General features: G+C 47.6%; 1 protein-coding gene across 1 annotated transcript; it reads right to left on the bottom strand.

Moving 5' to 3' along the window:
- Window positions 1–474: 474 nt before the first annotated feature.
- On the bottom strand, window positions 475–6,887 carry LOC119398793 (prolyl 4-hydroxylase subunit alpha-1). Its single transcript, XM_037665609.1, has 3 exons — window positions 6,400–6,887; window positions 5,989–6,346; window positions 475–810 (listed from the first exon to the last, which is right to left on the bottom strand). Exons 1-3 carry the CDS (start codon window positions 6,885–6,887, stop codon window positions 475–477), a joined length of 1,182 nt encoding a protein of 393 aa, XP_037521537.1.
- Window positions 6,888–21,394: the final 14,507 nt, after the last annotated feature.

Genomic DNA, 21,394 nt, shown 5'->3' with positions numbered 1-21,394 from the left:
ATTAAATCTTAGTTCACATATAATTCTCGACTGTAATAGACACATATTAAAAGCAGATAAATGGTTTTAACAACTCTGTGAGAGTGACTCGCACATTTATTGCAAAAAGCGCTGTTGTCTCTTTGGCAATCACACATTTGGGAAATACTACGTCCTTCTCTCTACTACACAAAAGAGAAACGTCATTACTTCAAAGCTAGCATCTGTAGCACGCCGAATTTAAAGGACGCTCGATTTCAGTGCACAATGACTGGATGCCTAAACCATTGCAACTTGGATCCGGTGTGAGTGATGAGTGTCAAATAGGCATTCGGTTATCCAGGGTAGTCAAAGCGAACCACAACATTGTTCCGCTCGCGAATCCACTTCGTGGCTATCCACTTGGTTCCCCACAGAACGGGACAACCCACGTGTCTCGTGAGTTGCTGCTGTGTTTTCTTCTGGTGCCAGAAGTCAAAGTGTATCGGCCTGTCGTTACCCGAGTACGGTGCCACGGTCGTACCAGAAGAGGGCCGAGCCACGCCGAGGCTTCACGGCCAGCTGCAAACGGACGAACGCAGTGGCGCCCCCTAGTGAGACGTCGGTCAGGTAGAGTAGCATGGTGGCCACACGGTTGCCATCCCTCGTGTACCACTCGTCCGCGACCTGCTCGAAGTCTCTGGCATCGTTGTGCGCCGTGTAGTGTCCGCCAAGCCCATAGTTGGCCACCTGGTAAGCCTCGGAAGACTCCAAGGAAAGGCCCGAGGCCAAGCTGATGCGACGACCCAGTGAACTCAGAAAAGGGTGCTCAGTATCCCATAGCCAGGACACCTGCGTTGAAAACGAAACAGGAAAAGATGTTCGCTATCGTTCTTGCTAGCTTGACTCGGCGCTGCAGCTTAGCACGTAAGGTGTAGGGCTGCTAAGGTCGAGGGCACGGGTTCGATTCCTCTCCCCGGCGCACAGATTTGATTGCGGGCGATATGCATAGCTCCCGCGTGTGGTTACACTTACGTGTCTGTTAAAGAATGCCCAGGTTGTCGATTTTATTCCGGAGTGGCCGACTACATCGTTCCTCATAATCATGTCGCAATTTTGACAGTTGTTGTGACTCTTTTGAATGTTGTCACTTCCGAATGAACATTTTCCTTTTGGATCAGTTGCGCAATATGCCACACATCATGTCATACTTGCGGCAATGGTGGAATAAGCCTGAAAAGCTTCAGTGATGAAATTCTTTGCTACACCTCCGTGTAATTTGCTTTTTATGTTCGGTTGATCAAGCCTGATTATCTTCCATCCCGCGCGTTGTTCGTAAAGACTGTCATGTACTCTCATTCTCATCAGCCGACTCTCCCGACGTGTAGGAGCGCAGCTCTTAACCATAGGGGAGGATGAATGTGAGAGAACGTGGAGGCAGAGCACTGGCGGCAAAGAGAGAGAGAGAGGAAGAATTTGGAGGAAGGTACACCTAAAACACGAAAATGTGAGTAGGGGAGTTGTGCAATCAAGAAAGCAGGGACCGAGTAAGCAGCGCTGCATGACCGGAGGTCTGTCGGTGGTGGTTGAGTGGTTGCACAAGATTAGCGAGTCACCGTCAGTTCGCAGATGACTCAGTCGCAAAAGTGTGCAGCGAACGCGTCCACCGATACCGTAATCGGAAACAAGCGGCGCGCAAGCGACGGTCTGTCGTGAAGTGCGTCCGCGCAGTGATCAGTGCAATGTCTCGCACAACCCATCGTCCGCGCCAGCCACGCTAACCACCGATTTCTCTTAATCGTAATAGGCAATAGCCTCAGCCACTTCATTCTGTACACACAGTGACACGAACAGTGGAAGTGCTGCGCGCGCATCTGCTGTTTAACGAGCTGTCCGAGGAAAGGCTTAACGACACCGACCCGACAATCCAGAAATGCGCGCCGCCGGAACAGGAGCTAAGTGCTGGCACCCAGACATAGATTCATGTAGCTCTCTAGAAATATTTGCCCGTAATATAACGCAAAACAAAAACACGCCGACAGCTGCGCCGCACATTTGACCTGAAGAAATATTGTTAGCTTTCCTTAAACAGCACCAACTGTTTCGCGTCATCTCTATCATGCATGTAACCTCTTCTCAATTCTGAATTCGCATGCTGTCGGATTTAGCAACACTATGCATCTCATAATAGCTGAGTGGCATGAACACGACTTCATAACAAACCTGTATATAACATTGTACTAGTTTCCCCAGTGCGCGTTACTATTGCTTTATCGTCAGTGCCACGGTGGGATTGTCCTCAACTGACAGTGTAATTCTAGTAAGGCAGGAGACCAAAAGAACATAGAGTCTTGAAGATATGAAATGTCGATGATCAGGATGTGCCGCAAAAGCCAGCGTTTCGTAAAGTGGTCTTGCTTTCAACGCAGCAACTGATTTTCTTAGCTGTGTATCTATACGCGCTGCTTATTCGCCCGCTACCGAAAACATTAAAAAAAATACAAAGATAAAAAAATATGAAAGGGGGAGGTGTAGAAAGGACTGCAAGAGGTTAGTGGCATAGGCTGACTCGTCAAATTGGGTGTGTAACGGCGTATACGTGAATAAGTTATAAAAAAAATAATGCCAGGCCTGCGCGGAAAGCGGAGCACAGTCACAGCGAAAGCTGGAAGAGCGGCATTTATAGAGCCCGTTATAAACTCTCTTGTGACTACTAATAAAAGCACACTAGCAACGTAACCACTACGGCACGAATCATAACTTTTGTGAAGTTGGGAATCACCCACCCCGACATTATTCGTCATTCTGCGGAGAAGCGAGGTACCGTCTGTGAGGCATTATGTTCACTTTGTTGATTCGACGGCTGATGACGATGAAGAATTATGGCTGAGACCTTTGTAATGGGTTGTAATCTTTAAACGTCCCACCAGTTACGTAATTCGCATGTTTGACGCCCGGTCGTTATTTAACTCTCCCACGACGCTTATAACATACGTTAACGTGAGAAAGAAAGAGAGAGAGAGAAAATAACTTTATTGAGAACCTCAGGGAAATGAATCATGGGATCCTTATGGGCTTCCTTGGTAACCAATAGAAGTCCACTTGCGAGGAAACCACTACGCTATAAATCATCAGAAGATTGGTGAAGTAGGGAAGCCGCCACTATTCAATTATTACGAATAACATCTCCTATACTTTCCTTGGCATTATTGTCTGTTAGTTCTCATTAATATTGTATTCAATTTTTCTTCATTCTACGCAGTACCGTGGTACCCGCTAAACACCTGTAAGGCATTATGTGCAATTTTTTGATGCTGTGGCTGATGACGATAAAGAATTATGACAGAGCCCTTTGTAAAGGGTTGGAAGGATTCAACAACCTACTCGTTACAGAATTCACGTTGTGTGACGCCTGGTTGTTATTTTACTCTTCTACCACGCTATATTACATATGCTGATATGGTTGCTTCCTACATGAAGCCTGTGTAGGGTCTTTTTGCAAAGCAGTTTCAAGCGCCAGCATGGCTTTGAGGTAGAACACTGGGCTAACACGCAGCGGGCCAGGTTTGAACCTCATGCCATCGCGAAAATTTTTTTCCTATTTCGTTGTTTTATTTTATTTCGCGCGATATTGCTTACGACACCTGCGAAATAAAACACGCCCGGCCTGCGCGGAAAGCGCAGCACAGTCACAGCGAAAGCTGGAAGAGCGGTATTTATAGAGCCCGTTAAAACTCTCTTGTGACTACTAATAAAAGCACACTAGCAACGTAACCACTACGGCACGAATCATAACTTTTGTGAAGTTGGAAATCACCCACCCCGACATCATTCGTCTTCTGCGGAGAAGCGAGGGTACCGGCTGTGAGGCATTATGTTCACTTTGTTGATTCGACGGCTGATGACGATGAAGAATTATGGCTGAGACATTTGTAATGGGTTGTAATCTTTAAACGACCCACCAGTTACGTAATTCGCATGTTGACGCCCGGACGTTATTTAACTCTCCCACCACGCCTTATAACATACGTTAACGTGAGAAGAAAGAGATAGAGAGAACTAACTTTATTGAGAACCCCGAGGAAATGGATCATGCGCTCATGGGCTTCCTTGGCAACCAATTCAAGTGCACTTGCGAGGAACCCACTACGCTATAAAGCATTGTAATTTTACTGAGACCCCGAGGAAATTGATCTGCGCTTATAGGCTTCCTTGGCAACCAATACAAGTGCACTTGCGAGGAACCCACTACGCTCTAAATCATTCTAATTTTTGAGAAGTAGGGCAGCAGGCACTCTGCCATTTTTCGTCATTTTACGGAGATACGTGGTACCTGCTAAACGCATGTAAGGCATTATGCGCACTTTGTTGATGCTGTGCCTGATGACAACGAAGAATTATGGTAGATATCTTTGTAATGGGTTGGAAGCATTTCACAACCTACTCGTTGCGCAATTCGCATTGTGTGACGCCTGGTTGCAGAATTCGCGTTGTGCGACGCTTGGTGCTTATTTTACTCTTGTACCACGCTGTATTGCATATGCTAATGTGGTTCCTTCCCGACATGAAGCCTGTATAGGACCTTTTTGCCAAGCAGTCTCAAGCACCGGAATGGCTCAGAGGTTGAATACTGGGCTCCCACGCAGAGGGCCCAGGTTCGAACCTCGTTCCATCCTGGAATTTTTTTCTTATTTCGTTTTTTTTTCTTATTTCGATCGATACTGGTTACGGACACCGGCGGCGGCGGCGGCGGCGGCGGCGGCGGCGGCGGCAGCGGCGGCGGACAACTACGGCGCCAAAAACGGCCGGTGAAATGATCTCATAACAGCTTTCGCTGTAAAATAACCGTTTGGGGGGGGGGGGACGATTTGTGACATACAGTAACAAACGCACCACGCATACATCCATTATCAACGAAACTCAGTTCAGGTGAGAACGTATCGTAACACCAGCGACATCAACGGCACCAACAAGATGACAGCAATAGGTAAGACCATGAATTTAGCCCCTTCACTTTAACCCAAACTAACCTAACCTAGAACAAGAAGCGATAAGCCATGCAACCTTGATCTTCGGACACTTTCTAACTTGATCATGGTACATGCAACCCTGTGTACTGCATAGATTTTGTACTGACTCTACAGGAAGAGCTCTCCGTAGGGCCTATCCATTATAATCTCTGACCACAAGGCCGCCGCCATTACTTAAGCGTGCGAGCGTTATCCCTTAAGGCTCGTGATAGACGTGACAGTGGTATTCAGTTTTCATAGTAATAATTAAAGTGAGCTCATGTGAAGTAGAGCTGCACGTACGTGTAACAAAAGCGCAGACGACGACGCACTGCGACTCACAACTCCTTCCAAAGACGCGCAAACTGCCGCGATCTCGAACTCAAGTTGATATTGTGGCGCCATCTGCCAACGCATCATCCTCCGCCGCGAGCTCCGCGACCAGTAAATTGCGCGAATGGCCTTGAATCTTTCCTAGAAATGTTCTGAATGGACACTGCTTGCATGTTTCTAATTTGTCAAAATGCCGGTGTTTGATTTACAGTGCCAGTATAACTAACATTGAATAGCGCCAATTGTGGCCGCTTTGTACGTAATTGCAAAAACAACAATGACATCGGTTGAGTAATAGCGGCATTCTTGTGGTCGGTGCTCATTCGTTCCAGCTTTTCCTACAGAGTTTTTACTAACTCTATGGTGTACTAACAAAGCTCGATGGTTTAGTCGCGTCTATGTAGCCTAGGGTAACCTAGGGTAAGTTAAATTTCAACAAATGGTGAACAGCGCATCCTTTCTAAACGATAAAACCAGTCCGCACTTTCAATAGTAATCTTGTACGGCCCTTCGAGTTTAATATAATCACACTGATGTACACCCGTTATTTCGCACTTTTCCCCTATATAAAACGCGTAGCCTGCTTAAAGATAGCACGACATTATCAATAACTGAAGAATAATCAGTCGTAAGTTCTAAATATTGCTTATCTCGCATCAACTCTGAACTATAGTGCAAGCGTTCATACCTTGCTGATGCGCTTGTAACTGGTGACTCCTGAAGGATTTCCCGAGTCGTAAATGGCTCCTCGCTTCAAGCCTGTATGCCCAGTGTCCTGAATGTAGGCCACCTCAGACGGAGTGAGGAAGTCAGCGAATACCACGACGCGGGGCGTGAGGGACAGTACTTCCAACTTGAGCGGCGCCAGTATTAACCGGGGGTCTCCGTCGCCAGTCCACATGACACAACTGAGTTCGGCCGTAGTCGTTCTCAAATCACCCTTTTCCGCGCACACCGACTTGTATTCGTCCACGTCGGTCTCCGGCGGGGCTGGATACAGGTTATGGTGCTTTGATTGCAACGCCGCGCGCCTCGCGTCAGTTGGCCTGAAGCCACCAGGAGTCCCAACTCGAGGTTGCGAGGGCTATCCTGTGCGTACAGTCCCGCGGCGAGCGCTTGTTCAGACCAGGCCGTTGTGTTGGCGTGCGTCGCGTTCGCGTAGCAGCCTCTCGCGATTAGGCTGAGGTCTTGCGGTGAAACAGACGGTAGCCGACGCGAAATCATGGCCACGATCCGCACGACTGAGACCTCGTAGACTCGCTGTAGTTTGCAGAAGCCATCGGCAACCCCACGGACGTCGCTGTCGGCAGGCCACCACTCGCGCGAAGAAGGTGCTGCGAAGGCCGACAACAGTGAGTTAAAAAACGCGTCGCCGGACGCCGACGACGAAGCGAGGTCTGATTGCAGGTCGTCCAGTCGGCACGCGTAGATGAACTTGCCCAAGACCGTGTTGAAACCAATGCGAGGGCGATTAGTCAAAGGCGTCCGGTGCTGCGCTGCGGCTCGGTCCAAGCGGGTCTCTTCCAGAGACAAGAAGTAATGGGCGTCTTCCAAGTTGAGAACCTCGGTGGCCATCGATTCTTGCATGTCGCGAGTAGACGTGAACAAGTCGGAAGAGCATGGTTGTGGATAAATAGCCAGGACACAAAAACGACGCCACTCCACAAGGGAGACATTCTTCTTCTTTATCGGCTTCGACTGCTGAGTCAGATTCTTCGGGTAATAGCTTGTGGAAGCCAACAAAAATGGTCGTTCTTGATTTAGCGACAAATGTGTGTGTATATGTGTGTATGTGTCACAGAGAGAAGAGGGGGGGGGGGAGGAAATTACACTTGAAACAGGATCAGTGGTCATGCTTGTAGCGTGGAACACTCACTTCGTTCAGCAAAATATCAAAGCTTAGCGCACCGGCGCGTTCGAGCAGCTCCAGGCTGTAAGGTGCTTACATAACAAATTCAAAACTTACTTTAGCGAGAATTCTTCAATCACACGATTTGGAGAACCTTTCACACATGGCGTGTTCAAGAATCAGAAAACAACATGTCGTCAATATTCGGCTGATTTAAGCGTCGCTTTTCCGCGGGCAAACAAATATATAAGGTGCATTTACATGCCTTTTACTTTTCAGAGGACTGTAGGTTTGCACTGAACTGCAACTAAAAACCTCGAAGTGGAAAAATAAAACAAATTGCAGCGACAAGTTCCCAGCGAGACTCGCCTTCATTAAGGGTGAGAGCTTGCGGCAATTCTTGCACATCTTTTGTTCTACCTGCGCGGGGATTATCTTCGAAGACAAATGCCAGGTCGTCGTGCCAGTGTCTAAGTGACGAAATCGCTAGCTGAAAATGCAAAATGTTATTGGGCATACCATGGTCCGCAAGATACACAGCACTCAAGCACCACTGCTGTATGTTCTGATGCATATTGCATAACATTTGTTACACGGTTAATATTTAGCATGATTATGCATATTGTTCTTAAAAGTGGAGTACTTGAAGCCCGATTCATCGGCGTCGCGGTTTGGCTTGAAATAGCTCTTATCTCCAGAGTTCCGACCAAGCTCACATTTTGCAGCATTTTGGTGTACTCTCCGCTTCACGACACACACCATCCCCGCACGTTGCGGCCGATGGTGTGCGGTAAGGGAGGACGTGTTCTGTAACATCTGCAGCATTATTTATTAAGGCGTTGTTGATTGATAATAATAATTATATTACTGCTAGGAAGGCGATCACTGTCATGGAAATCCTAGGGCTTTTGGTCATCAAGACAATACATAGGAATCACTATACCTCTTTCAAGAGAGAAATTGGCAGTATTAGAAGTATGCACATAAACTAACCATCCTTGCTCCTGCTATTACTATTTGCAAGGCGAATGCCACAATTGCCTCATCAGACGCTTGCAGGGAGGTGCGACAGAGCAACCCACGTGATATCAGATAATAATGCTGGAGGACGCTTGAGCTTTGATTCAAGTGTAGAACGCAACATCGTAATTAGGCACCGTTCGCATCGCCTTCTGAACAGCTAGCCTCACTTCGTTTCTCGGTGGACACCTGCCGCAAAGAAAGGAACATCTGCGCGAGTAACAATGGCCGCTTGAAACTATCCCACAGTGCCTGGTGCAAGCGCAGTTGCGCAGTGCCCCCTACGCCATACACTACCCTTTGCGAATCAACGAAGCACCCACTACGCGTCCGTACCCACTACACGCGAACCGACGCAGCTATTCACATTGTTGATGCTTTTGCTGATGACGATGCATATATATGTGTGAGTGCGTTGTAATGAGTGAGCCTTTAATCATCTCACTTATATTGCAATTCACATGTACTGACGCTTGCTACAATTCTACGCTTGTGTCACGCAACATTACATGCGTTGAAGGAGACACCTCGATATATCATATCATGACTCGAACCGAAGATTTTTTTAATATAATTTATTTCTTTTCTCGAATTTTCGCTCACAGACAACGACGCCGACGCCGAAATTTCTGCGAACCTAGCGCTTTAAAGCTATCGCGTTCAAAAATGCCGCATCGAACCGGAATCGATCCCCGGTATACTGTGTGGCAACAAACTATTCTACCACAGAGCTAAGGGCATTGCTTGAAACTGTTTAGGAAAAAAGCCCTATAGCGTCGTCACGTTGGTCAAGTAGTCACATTACCAGATGTAACATTGCGCGGCGCAAGCGCGGGAGTCCTAGTACGCGTCACATCCTTTCAACTGCGTAATGAGCGGGTGGTTATAAGCTGCCAAACCACCACAAAGGGCGGAGCTAGTTTCACCATCATCATTATTATCATCATGATTGGCCACAGCACCACCTAACGCATACGCATCAACCGGAGCCCACGCGTCTCGTTGAAAAGAATTTGAAACGTTGATTAGCCCTTATCGGCATATTGGATGCAAGCAAATCTTCGCGTGTGCGTGCATGACGCACAACTTTCTTTCTATCTGCATTACACAATACTGCAGCGTAACAATTTCCTCCCTCCATGCCGAGCATGAGACTTTAGCCCACGTGCTCAGCAGTACAACACCTCTGCTGCTACAGCCAATAACGACGGTCATGCATGAAACAATGAAATGCAACAGCGAAAGGTAACTGTAAAATAATGCAACTTGAAATCACAAGTGACCTCGGAAAAAGAACACATTTCCATACCAGATTTGGCAGAAATGCATGAGAAGTACCAGCTGCTCTCTGCACTTCTCGAACACGTCCGTAGGTGGCGCTAGTCTCTCAGCTAGCGTAAAGTCACTGGAACGGGAAAAGTACCGCGACCGTCGTGCGCGCCGCCATATTTGGTCCAGCGCGGCCGAAGCTGCGGCGGTGCGGTGTTGATTTCACGTGGAGTAACGCATGTTTTACGCATTGCGTGCGCTTTTTCAGCCCCGAATGAAGCATACCGTTGTTCTCTGACTGATTAGGAAAGAAATAGCGGCAATTTTCACTTGCCTACATGCGCACGCACGCGTACTAACGCGATAAAGAAATGCGAACTGCGCGGCATTTACGCACTCGGCTGTCTGCATTTATTAAATGCAAAGCATTTCTTAGCGAATTTCTGTGACTTTGTATCTATCTATCTATCTATCTATCTATCTATCTATCTATCTATCTATCTATCTATCTATCTATCTATCTATCTATCTATCTATCTATCTATCTATCTATCTATCTGCCCCGGACTTTGTGCTGTCCTGGCCGCTTCGTTAATGGAAGTACACCAAATTTGGTATGGCGTAACATGACTGTATGACGAATTTAAATTAAGGTGATAACATGAAAATAATGACATGAATGCCATGTACGGCATGATTTACATGCCACGCTCAGGGTACGATCGCGGCCGCTTCGATAGCTTGATACGCAACAAAATTGGTACGGCGTGACAAGAGTGTAGGACGATCATAAGTGACTGGTTTTAACGTGCAAATCATGACAGACATGCCATGTAAAATGTGATTTACATGACATGGTTTCGGGGCGCTCGTGGTGGTTTAATGAAATGCATATATACCAAAACTTTTATGACGAGCTATTTCTGTATGACGAACGTTAGTGATAGGTGGTAACATGAAAATCACGACTTCCATGTCATGTACGGCATGACTTACTTGCCACGCTCATGCTGCGATGGCGGGTGGTTCGCTAGCTTGAAATGCACCCATATTGGTATAGCGTGAGGTGACTGTATGACGAGCACGAATGACAAGTGGTGACGTGAAAATCATGACGGTATTTATGTTGGTCATACAGTCACGTCACGCAATACGATTTTGGTGCATATCAAACAAGCGAACTGGCCGCGAGAGCATCATGAGCATGGCATGTAAATCATGCGTTACATGACATGCGTGCCATTATTTTCATGTTACCACCTGTTATTTACGTTCGCATTACAGTCACGTCACGCAAACCGATTTTGGTGCATATCAAGCAAGCGAACCGGCCGCGAGAGCATCATGAGCATGGCATGTAAATCATGCCTTACATGACATGCATACCAATTATTTTCATGTTACCGCAGGGTATTTATGTTCGTCATACAGTCACGTCACGGAATACCGATTTTGGTTCATATCAAGCAAGCGAACCGGCCGCGAGAGCATCAGTCATTATTTTCATGCTACCTGTTATTTGTGTTCGTCATACAGTCACGTCAGGCAGTACCAATGTGTAGCAATCAGTTTTCATAGCGTGCTGATCATTATATGTGAACCCAAAGGCGTCAATTTTACGCCAAACATAATAAAATGTTATTGTGCATGAACCTCATGCGACAACTACGCGAAACAAGCTGCACTAGTGCAGGGTAGGCGCAAACATTCCCCGAAACATTCGCGAATTCTCAATGAAGCGCTTACCTGACAATGCGAGTATCAGTCGTGGGAACAAATTTTTCCCGCGTAATTCTGTGCAGCCACACAGCCCGTCGTTTGGCATCCTTTTTCCCGCCGGGAATAGCAAAGACGGCCTTACCCGGGCATTCTTCGATGCCTCGATAGTCTTTCGATGAAGTCTCAAAACGATACGGGATGTCGTAATGTTGCTGCACGCTTTCCTGAGCCTATAAAAACGATCGCCCTCCAAAGCGCCGTGCGTCTGCGGCCGGGAGACACTAGCGAGGCGAGCGAGCTGGACCATTTATGTGGCGAAGCCGCCGAAAGGGCGCGGCGGCGAAGAGAAAAGGAACGCGGTACTTTTCCCGTTACAGTGACTTTAAGCTAGCGTAAGGTCCCTGTATTTTTAAAGGTAGCGACAACTACACGTGCGCCTGAAACCGAACTCGGTGCTCGCTTGAACTGCTAAATTATTAGCGTTTGTGGCCTAAGATGCTCATCAATTATCAAACTACAGGGACAATAACTTTAACGAGCACGGAGCACGTTAAACGTTGAAAAAAAAAAAACGCGTGCGTTTCCGAAACAAGTTCCGAGCGGCTTCCCCACAGTAGCTGTCATGCAGGGCGTTTATTATTTTTTCTTTGCATGTATTGACATTCAGCGTAACTTGACGTAGAGCTGGTATTTGCGTGAGCTAAAACTAAAAGTGCTTGTCTTCTAGTTCAAATAAAATAGCCAGGTGGTGAGCGTACTGCTACTTTCAGAAACTTCGTCGGGCACCTAGCGCTCTTGTAGTGCGTAATACAAACTACGCATTATTATTGGTTTGACTGTGTTTGTCAGCGTTTGCAAGTCTTCCCACGGTTACACAGTATTTTTAAATAAGCTTATTTTGTTTGTACTCTAAGAGGTTTACTTAGGAGAAGGGAAAATATTACACAAAGGCAATTGCACTTCATTTGAGGAATATCAGGAACTTGAGTACCTTTCAAGATCTAGGAAATATAGCATGCCCACTAGTGTCTCCCCCATGTTAATGTTTAAATGTTTTTAACGACGTGCATTTATCCAAAGCCGTCCCTCTTTTACTACCCCCGCCGCCTCCGTGTTCCGCAGATATAAAGGTATGTTGTAATGTTACCCAATGCAATTTCAAATAAGTTTGGGGTATGTATACACCAACAGGCCCTAAAGCCAGACTCCAACCAGAAAAGCTAAGTTAGGTGGCTTTTTGTAGAGATGCAAGAGAATAAAAGAGCACTTATTGAAAAACTGGGTTTTATTGCATGAATTCATCAGAAACGTTTTCTTTGGAAGTTTTATTGTGAGCACTAGTGCTCACAATAATGAGGGGGATCAGCTGATCCCCCTCATTCGCTTGCAGAGTGGACTCCGTTCCTTCTGCCTTGGCAAATTAGCAAGGATGCTCGGTGCTGCATATATGGTTTCAGCTTTTTCCTGCCAGTGTTTTGCAGTATTATTTATTCGAACTTGTCAAAAGCATCGTGGTCCTCTAGGGAAAACATCACGCGGAATGCTCCAACGAAGACGCTTAATCGATCTCGCACACAGCACTACGGCAAAACACGGCAAGGTGTGGCAAAAAAACTAATCCCAAAGGGCCATTTCCATGTGAGCTTGTAGTGTTGCAGCCATCCCGGTGAGAAAAACAGGCAGCTGTATTGGGTTCAGAGCTAATTAATGTTAGAGATACGGGGTGTGACTCTGCACTGCCTACTACGCTCAAATCTACGGCGTAAACAATGCCGAAAATATAATAGCGTTGCTGAGATAATGAACATGCATATGCACGAACAAAAGCGCGCCAGCCAGGCGAGAGGCTGCTTGAAGTTATAACCATTATAAAATCACTTACTTCGCATTGCCGGGTGTTTTCTGTGGGCACAACTTTCTTGCGACTGATTTTGTTGGGCCATACCTTCCTTCAGCATATATTTTTGTCACCGCGAAGAACGAAAACAAAAAAAGAAAAGATTTTAACACGAAAATGTTTTATGCCGGGGTCCACCAAGACTTCAGTGACGTATTTCCGTCACGGAAATGACGTCGAAAAATTACGCGATCAGATGGCAAAGAAAAAAATTTCCGACAACGGGCATCGAACCCACGTCCGCTCAGTGCGCAACAACAGATGCCGGGCACACTATCCACTGCGCCACGGTCACAGACTATCGAGGCTTTACAAATGCACCTTTTATATCTACCACTCTCCTGGTCGGCGGGGTGGTGTTGCCCTCTGGGAGCGGTAAAGTAAAGTAATTCGTCGCTACTGTGGCCTCCGCGATTAGCACCTGCAACGCGTTACACGTCCGTCCCATTCGGCGCGTTTTCAATAAGGTACAATTTTGTCAATGCCTTAACACACTGCGAGGTGGCGGTCTTAGCCAAAGCGCCGTAAAAGCGTAGGCCTCGCTCGTATCATCACGCTAATCCAAACCAAAAATTACACCATCTCCCGCTAAAGGGGACCATGAGGCGATGCGAAGGCGGAGCACTTGCACGATCGCGTTCCGTTGGCGTTCGTTGGGCATGCTACCGACCTCGCGGCGTGGAACGCGAAGAGGGACGCTACGCGCGTCGTATCTTCTATCTAGCCTGGCCGTTAATTCTCACAGGGCGAGCGGGGAACGCGGTCGACAGGCGGGCGAGAGGGGGGCAGCGTAGGAGAGGAGAGAGAAGGGGAGGGGACGCGCATGCGCTCGAGCTCATCGCGGCGTTGCGCAGGAGAGAATTTCGGCATGTCTAGCCCGCGTTTCAGAGGAAGAGTGGAAAGGGGGAGGGGAGAGGGGTATGGGAGAGGGGGAGGGGAGAGGGAAAGTGGAGAGGGAAGGTGGAGATGGGAAGGGGGGAGGGTGAGTGGAGAGGAGGTGTGTGGAGAGGGTATGCGCATGCGCAGTAAGGGTGGTCACGCCGCACACCACCACCACCACCACCACCACCACCGGATTGAGCTCCGCCTTAAAGGACCCCTGACACCAAAATTGAAACCTCGAGATCTTTGTGTTGTTTGACTTTCCTGTATACGGGGGCACATCTGACCGATTATTAGTGACGAACGTTGCCTTTAAGGTATCTTAATTTGGTTTTAAAGTAAGCGTGAGTGCTCACTTGAGTTGGCTGCACCTTGCGACATCCTGGTATGACGTAGATAGAGGCCCCGTGTGACGTTCCAAGTGTAAAGCAAGTATTGTGGACGTCACAGAAGGTTTGCGGGGCGCACGTGCACAATACGACGACTGGCACCCGGCGAGGCCTATTGTTCCGCACCCCTCTGGCTCTGTTGCCGGGCTGCTCTCGAGTTAGTTTTCGTGAGGGGACACGCGCTTAATAGGTTTAACCCATACCGAGGCACCCACATACTTTCAATCTCTACCGCGCGCGGGGCCCCGATTTGAAAACCGCGCTGTCAACGTCACCACAGCTTGAGTGCACGTGGTCTTTGACGCTCCCCCGCATGGGGCGCCAGTTTCTTGTGGTTTTTAGGCGGGCGTTTTGAAGTGATGCTAAAATGGTCACAATTAACTACGCTAGAATTAGTTGTACGATACGCTAGAGCATTTACGATTTAATTTAGAGATTACCAGACACAAAGCTACAAATTACAGCCAAAAAGTCACCAACAAAAATTTCGCTGTCAGGGGTCCTTTAAGATACTTCGCATCTAAAATGGCTCTGCGACGCGCGCCTGCCTCACCTGGCTGTAACACCGCGTTCGCCGCTCACGCGCTCGCTGGCGTTGGTCGCCCCGAGAAAAATCGCGGCCGGGCTACCGGGGCGGCACGACGCGCTTTGCGTTTCCCTCTTGTCCGGCCATGGTGTTCAATCCCCTTTTAACATGCCGCGGAATGGCGACCAAGTTCTGCGTCCAATATGCGACGCTCTTCTGGCTATCACACCTCGTTCTCTTATTACGCTTTCACCGTTAACTACTACAGCTACCACAAGGGTTTATTTAATCATTTAGCATGGACGTTAGTCCTCGGGATGGAGATGTGCCACAAATCATCAATGTGGGTGCATCCACGTTAAACGTTGCTATAGCTGCCAGACATAAATATACATCGTACAAATTCTCTTATATCAATGTACAGTAAACATTCAGTTACTTCTGTAAGGGCAGGCTTTACTTTCGTGTTATACCGATTCCTACGACGGAGGGATATACCATCTTTTTTCCGTCCTCCGCGCGGTGAGGCAACCGAAGAAGGCATAGAGACCCGACATACTAGCACGTCACGCTCCAAACGTTAAATTTGAACGCAGAATTCCTGCGTCCACTCAACTTCAGGTACATAAACACTTCCAGTTTGCAACAATGAGACAGAGGCGCGTGAAGTACTCTCTACTTGCTAAAATCGCCCAACTCCACGTTTGAAAACACAGTGATCCGTACCTATTGCCGGCACAGCGCTACCGCCCCTGGACCCTTTGGGCGGGGCGCGAAGGCGTAATGGTCACGTGTCGCCAACCGGCCCATCGCAAGGCGTGGCGGCTGGATCAAGGCCTTTCGCTACTTTTGAAAGACAGAGGGACTTTAAGCTAACATTGCGATGCTGCCACTCGTGCGCATCGAATGATACGTCAAGCGAAGGTGGCATCAATTTTACCCTCACTACAAACGAAGCCTTACCTGCACACTTTAAGGCAGAAAACCTTCCAATCCAAAAACCTGTACTGCATTTCAACACTTACAGGGATGTTAATAACCGCATGCATCAGTAGAAGATCATACGATAAGCCATTTCTGCGTCTTCGTGCGTTTGCCGCGTGTGGTGCCAACATCCATTTTTCGCGACATTTAGTGGAGATATAAATACAGGTCTAATCAGAAAAACAAGGTTCGATTTAGCCAAAACGATGGAGGAACTTGCCATTAGTGACGTTATCTCAATACATGGCTTCAGAACGGCGCAACAAGGAAAACTAAAAGATAAAAGATCACACGAACACAAGCGCCGTTATCTCAGTACGTGTTGTGAGCAATTGGTTGTCTGTCCCTTTAAAATTACTCCCGATTCAAGCGAATCAAGAGTAATCACCGTACATTTAATTGCATGAAGTGAATCAAGTGCTGTACGGGTGAATAAAAAATAAATTAAGTGACCTAAATGTAAATTAAAAATAGATCACGTTACTTAACTCTAAATGAACGTTAACGACGCTAATTATCTCTAAGTAAACGGGAATAATCTGAATGAAAGGAATCGCGACTAAATTAAGTAAATTGATCGTGAATCATGTAACTTAAAGGGACCGACAACTGGTCACAACGTGTGATTAGATCCTTGTAAAAATGAAAAGGCAGCAAAATATAGTGACAGATTCCAGGGTCCTTTTCGCGTCGTCAGTAGGATTTATATTTTTAAATCGTGTAAAAAAGTAACAAAAACCGGTATGTCGCGCAGCCTAGCGGAAGAGCCTTGAAGCTGGCTTATGGAGTCGATCACTTTTTGCTGTACGTAGCCACGTAGTTTCATGCTGTCATGCGCGCCATAAGTCCTGAAAATTAGAGTATGCACATTATTAAATCTATCCCCGCTCTACCTTGTGCTGCTTACGAGGTAAAAGGAGTTGCACGGTGAGAAGCGGCGCTGCCTTAGCGGTAACCAGCGGAACATGTCGAGCCGCGGCGCATGTGCGCGGAGTGCACGCATGCGCAGCGAAACGCCGCGCTCGAACACGAACCGCTCTCGCGCTCACTGTTTGTAGCATGGGTTCTCACTTGTGTTTACGACTTCATATTCGCCGCACATTGAAAAATTCTGATTACAAATGTTTCGCGGCGTTTCCACGTTACCGTTCCGTGATTAAAGACTCTCGCCGGTAAGCTTTCCGTTGCGCTAATGAAAATGGGCACCATAATAATTGGTTGTCGGTCCCTTTAAGTGTGAATAACAAATTATTAAATGTATATATGGCTTTGAACGTACTATTTATTGATTCAAGGGTCAATCATCGAGCATTAAAGTGACCACGAAATGCATTTAAATACGTTAAAGTGAAAAAGCAAATCAAGAGTCATTCGGGTAATTTAACATGCCTCGCAAACATCGGCTTTCACGTGTTATCGGCCAAAATTAGCTGATGGGCCCGGTGACGGCATCAGTGCTTGAGCGCAGCCTCAGGATCTGTGACGTGGAAGCATCACCTCTACTATATTGGCTTGAAATGAGACAAAATATTCGCTTTGTTCTGAGCAAGGCAGTATCCCAGCATCGCGCCAAATGCACTTCGTTGAGCCAGCATACTAAATATATGAATGACGTCAGTTGTTTGTTATCGACTTCAGTGCACGCTATTTGGGCTAGAGCACTGCACAAGCCTGATATTCCGGCCCGAGCCCAGCCAGGGCCCGCTTTATGAAGCCCGAGCCCAGTGCGGGCCCGTGGTTCCAAGCATGGGCCCGGCCCGGGCCCGGGCGTACATGACCGTACCCAGCTTGAGCCCGGCCCGGGCCCGTGGTTCCAAGCTCAGGCCCGACCCGGGCGTCCATTACTAAACTTAATCCAGGGCGCGCGTGTTCATGACCAGGCCCGGCCCGGGCCCGCTAGAGGATATTAGTTGTTTCGCTGTTAATTCCTAGGACGTGGGTGCGATTCCCGCGGCCACGGCGGCCACATTTTGATGGGGGCGAAATGCAAGAACACCGGTGTACTTATCTTAGGTGCACGTCAGCGAACTCCTGTTGGTTGAAATTAATCCGGTCCCCACTACGGCCTGCCACGTAATCATATCGTGGTTTTGGCACGTAATACCAAGGAATATAAATGAAATGTACTGTATGTGTCAACCTCAAATAGAAGACCGAAATCTCTATTCCTCCCGTGGGAACAACCGTTATGTGGCCCATTGTCAGTTGTGTTATTTTTATGCTGGTGCGCATGTATTTACTGTGACCGTATGATTTTGCGCTATCAGGAGGTCATTTGTCATTTAGCATACGAATATATATATATATATATATATATATATATATATATATAGGTGAATTCATGAGCATACAGCATAAAATATATGCACCAGTATAGATATAATATATGTATACTGGCGAAAAAACATAAATGGAACTTCAACTGTTTTTTCTATTTTCTTTGCTAAGCTTTACTAAGAGCCAGCTCTTTGCACGTGTCACTTCAGCTTGGCACAGAATGCGTTAGACCATGCAATGCATAACGTTCGTGTGCACTCGACGGCCCGACTTAGGCCTTTTAATGAGCGGGCCCGAGTCCGGCCCGGCCCAGGCCCGCGGATTCAAGCCCGGGCCCGGCCCGGGTCCGCACTTTTAAGCCCGAGCCCTGCCCGGGCCCGCCGGAAAACGGTTCGGACGGCCCGGCCCGGCCCGAGGGCCAGGCCGGGCCTAGGCTTTCGAGTCGGCCCGGGCCCGTGCAGTGCTCTAATTTGGGCGGCACCATGCATGAGATCACATAAATATGGTGGAACAGCAGTGGTTTGCATCTGAGGTCTGCTGAAGGTATATCGCGACGATTTCTCAAGCTCGTACATTTCCGCACGTGATCGAAAGACTAGTTTCTCCACATATCGGCTTCTGATACAGAAAAGGAGTAAACAAGGTTAAAAGAGACAAAGAAAGCGTGAGATATGTCATGACTAGCCTCAAAATTTAGTGTTATCTTCACTTTGTGAGAGAAATAAATGTTAAAAATAAACTGCAGACTTGGAGAAACAAAGGAGGTTTGGATAAATGAGGTAGACCGCATACCCAGACGGGAAGTTCAGCTCCTATAGCACTACCACGGTGGGTTGGTGAATGCACACTGCTCTGCAATAGTAGAGTACAAAGCGTTTACTGTTTGTTCGAAACACATCAGTCATACCAATTGAAGGTCACTTTAAACCAAGGATGTTAAAAAAGATTGCTGCGGCCGCGTAATGCACTTTTATCAAGGTCGATTCAAATAGGTCGCGAAGCTTCGGGCGAAAAACGGTTCAGAACCTATTGCCAACGGCACCAGCAAGGGGAGTTATGGGTGCTGCGATTGAAGCGCGACTATGTTTGGAGGGAACAAACACTAATAGCGAAAAAACCAAGTTTTATTCAAACGTAAAACAATCTTTATGTTTTACGAATTACATTTATTTCCCGAATAATATTATGTAGGTGCAATGTGCCAAGAATGTACGACAGTGTTTAATTCTTACGAAAAACCTTTTTCTCAGCGCCCCCTGAAGAGAGGCGCACGTCATTGTCATTCAGTGCAGCCCTTGCGGTGCACGGAAAGGCGCGCTCGTAAGTTCGTCTGCGGTGACACGCCCCCTCAGGTGTTCTGGTGTTTCACACTTGCATGCGTTCTGTGAATTATTGTCGTGAGAATTTGGTTTCGGTGAGCGCGAAGTTGCGAGGTGCGTTTCATTGTTGGTGAACGTGTTGGCTACGGTGTTCAACGGCACGAGGCGGCTAACATTTCACGCCGAACGCTTTCCTGGGTACTCGCCGAAACGATGTGGTGTTCCAAGGATGCAATAGCAACACGCGTACGCCTGGCGAGCCCTCTCTTCTAGATTCTAGTGAGCAGATTGCTAAGTTATCTGTCGCGCTACAATCACTACAATTCGCATGTCTTGATACGTTACACGTAAGGTTAATTTATCGGAACAAAAGGCAAAACATAGTGCACGTAGTGTACGCACTTTTAAACTTTTTTGCAATTATTTTGACATTTGTTGCTCATTGTGTAGGGTGTGTTAAATTGCGTTATTGTGACCATTGAATAAAACTGAAATATTATTTTGGCGTGACCAGGCGTCATTGCTTCTCGTTAGAACTGAAGCACACATGCAATGCGCTCTTTAAGTCCCCTGCGCATGTGCGAAGCAAATAAGCAACGCTGGAAAGATGAGAGGCACGCTGCTGCCTACTGGACGCGACGCATAAAAATCGTGATGGCGCCTCGTACAATGTAAAATTGGTAAGATTTCGGTCTGTAACATCAATCGGTAGATATGACAGATATTTTGGCTGCAGTTACTAATCGATAGTGCCAGAATTATAGGCTGTACAGCGCTTGAAACGAACTGCTAGTAGTGGCCCCTGAGCAGACGACGTCTGCCGCCGAATGCGCGCGCCCGTCGCTCCTCGCTCGCATACGTAGGTGGCCTTGGGAGGGAAAGTTCCCTTCGCGATTTTCTAGTTTTCTTTCTCCTTAGCGCTCTCCGTGGCTTCCGCGCGTTGCGCCGACGGCGCCGAATCTTCGATGTTTGCGCGCGCTTTTCACGCCGCGACAAAGGAGAGTGCTTTGCAGATTTCAACCAGTGCTTCTTCAGGATAAGGCGGAAATGTTTCATGCCGAACTGCAGCAGTGGATACGCGTCCTGCGAGGAGAAGGTAATCGCCTTCAAAGTTCCTAGTGACCGTGAGGTTGGAGGCGTGGGCCCGCGTCATACCAAGAAAAGACAGACAGCTGACGCCTCGTGACTACGTTTGCGAGAAGCACTTCTCGGACAGTGACTTAGACAGGCGGCGCTATTATGGCGAACTTGGTGGCGAAGTTCTCCTTGACAAACCGAAACGGCCAGTGTTGTTACGAGACGCCGTGCCTTCAATCTTTCCGCGCGCTGTTCCAGATACTTGTCTGCTGTTCTCAAAAAAAGACAATGTGAAATTTCAACCACCTGGGGTTTTCTAACGTGCACCTAAATGTAAGCACATGGGCCTTTAGCATTTCGCCCCCATCTAAATGTGGCCGCCGCAACAACCTAAATTTCAATTGATGGCATATAGGGTAAGTCCCATCATTCGTTGAAATAAATTATACCTAACTCATTGAGTTCACGTTATCAAAAATTATAGATTTCACGTTGTACAAAAAATATCACGCTGGTAATTTTCCTGTATGTGACGCCATTTTTCTCGTTAATTTACCGAAAAAACTTGGAGTGCGCTTGAGCTTCGCCTTTAAAAGTAGAACGCGATAGCGTAATCGGGCCCCGTGCGCATCGCCTTCTCAATTGCTAGCCTCACCGTACGGACACCGACACCGGTATTTCTGCGAAACGCGCTCATAACGTTGTCGCGTTAAAATATAGAGCCGGCGAGGACGCACAAAAACACATCCATTCGGGCGTGAAGCGCAAACGGCGAATCGGCGACGAATGACCTTGAACCGACGAGCTTCGTCGGAGAGCGCGGTGAGAGGGGAGACGCGCATTTTTCCTTCTCCGCTAGCGGACTCTCTCGACAGAGGGCGCGTGA

Source organism: Rhipicephalus sanguineus, chromosome 7 (genome assembly GCF_013339695.2).
Source record: "Rhipicephalus sanguineus isolate Rsan-2018 chromosome 7, BIME_Rsan_1.4, whole genome shotgun sequence".
NCBI classification, from domain to species: domain Eukaryota; kingdom Metazoa; phylum Arthropoda; class Arachnida; order Ixodida; family Ixodidae; genus Rhipicephalus; species Rhipicephalus sanguineus.
This window is presented reverse-complemented; position numbering and strand designations above follow the sequence as displayed.

What these genes read in the sequence shown, in the direction of transcription:
- LOC119398793 (XM_037665609.1), bottom strand. Translation starts at nt 6,887, where the DNA reads ATGCAAGAATCGATGGCCACCGAGGTTCTCAACTTGGAAGACGCCCAT. An exon ending in CAAGCGCTCGCCGCGGGACT is followed by an intron (nt 6,347 to 6,399) that starts GTACGCACAGGA and finishes TGGTGGCTTCAG; the next exon opens with GCCAACTGACGCGAGGCGCG. An exon ending in GTTACAAGCGCATCAGCAAG is followed by an intron (nt 811 to 5,988) that starts GTATGAACGCTT and finishes TTTTCAACGCAG; the next exon opens with GTGTCCTGGCTATGGGATAC.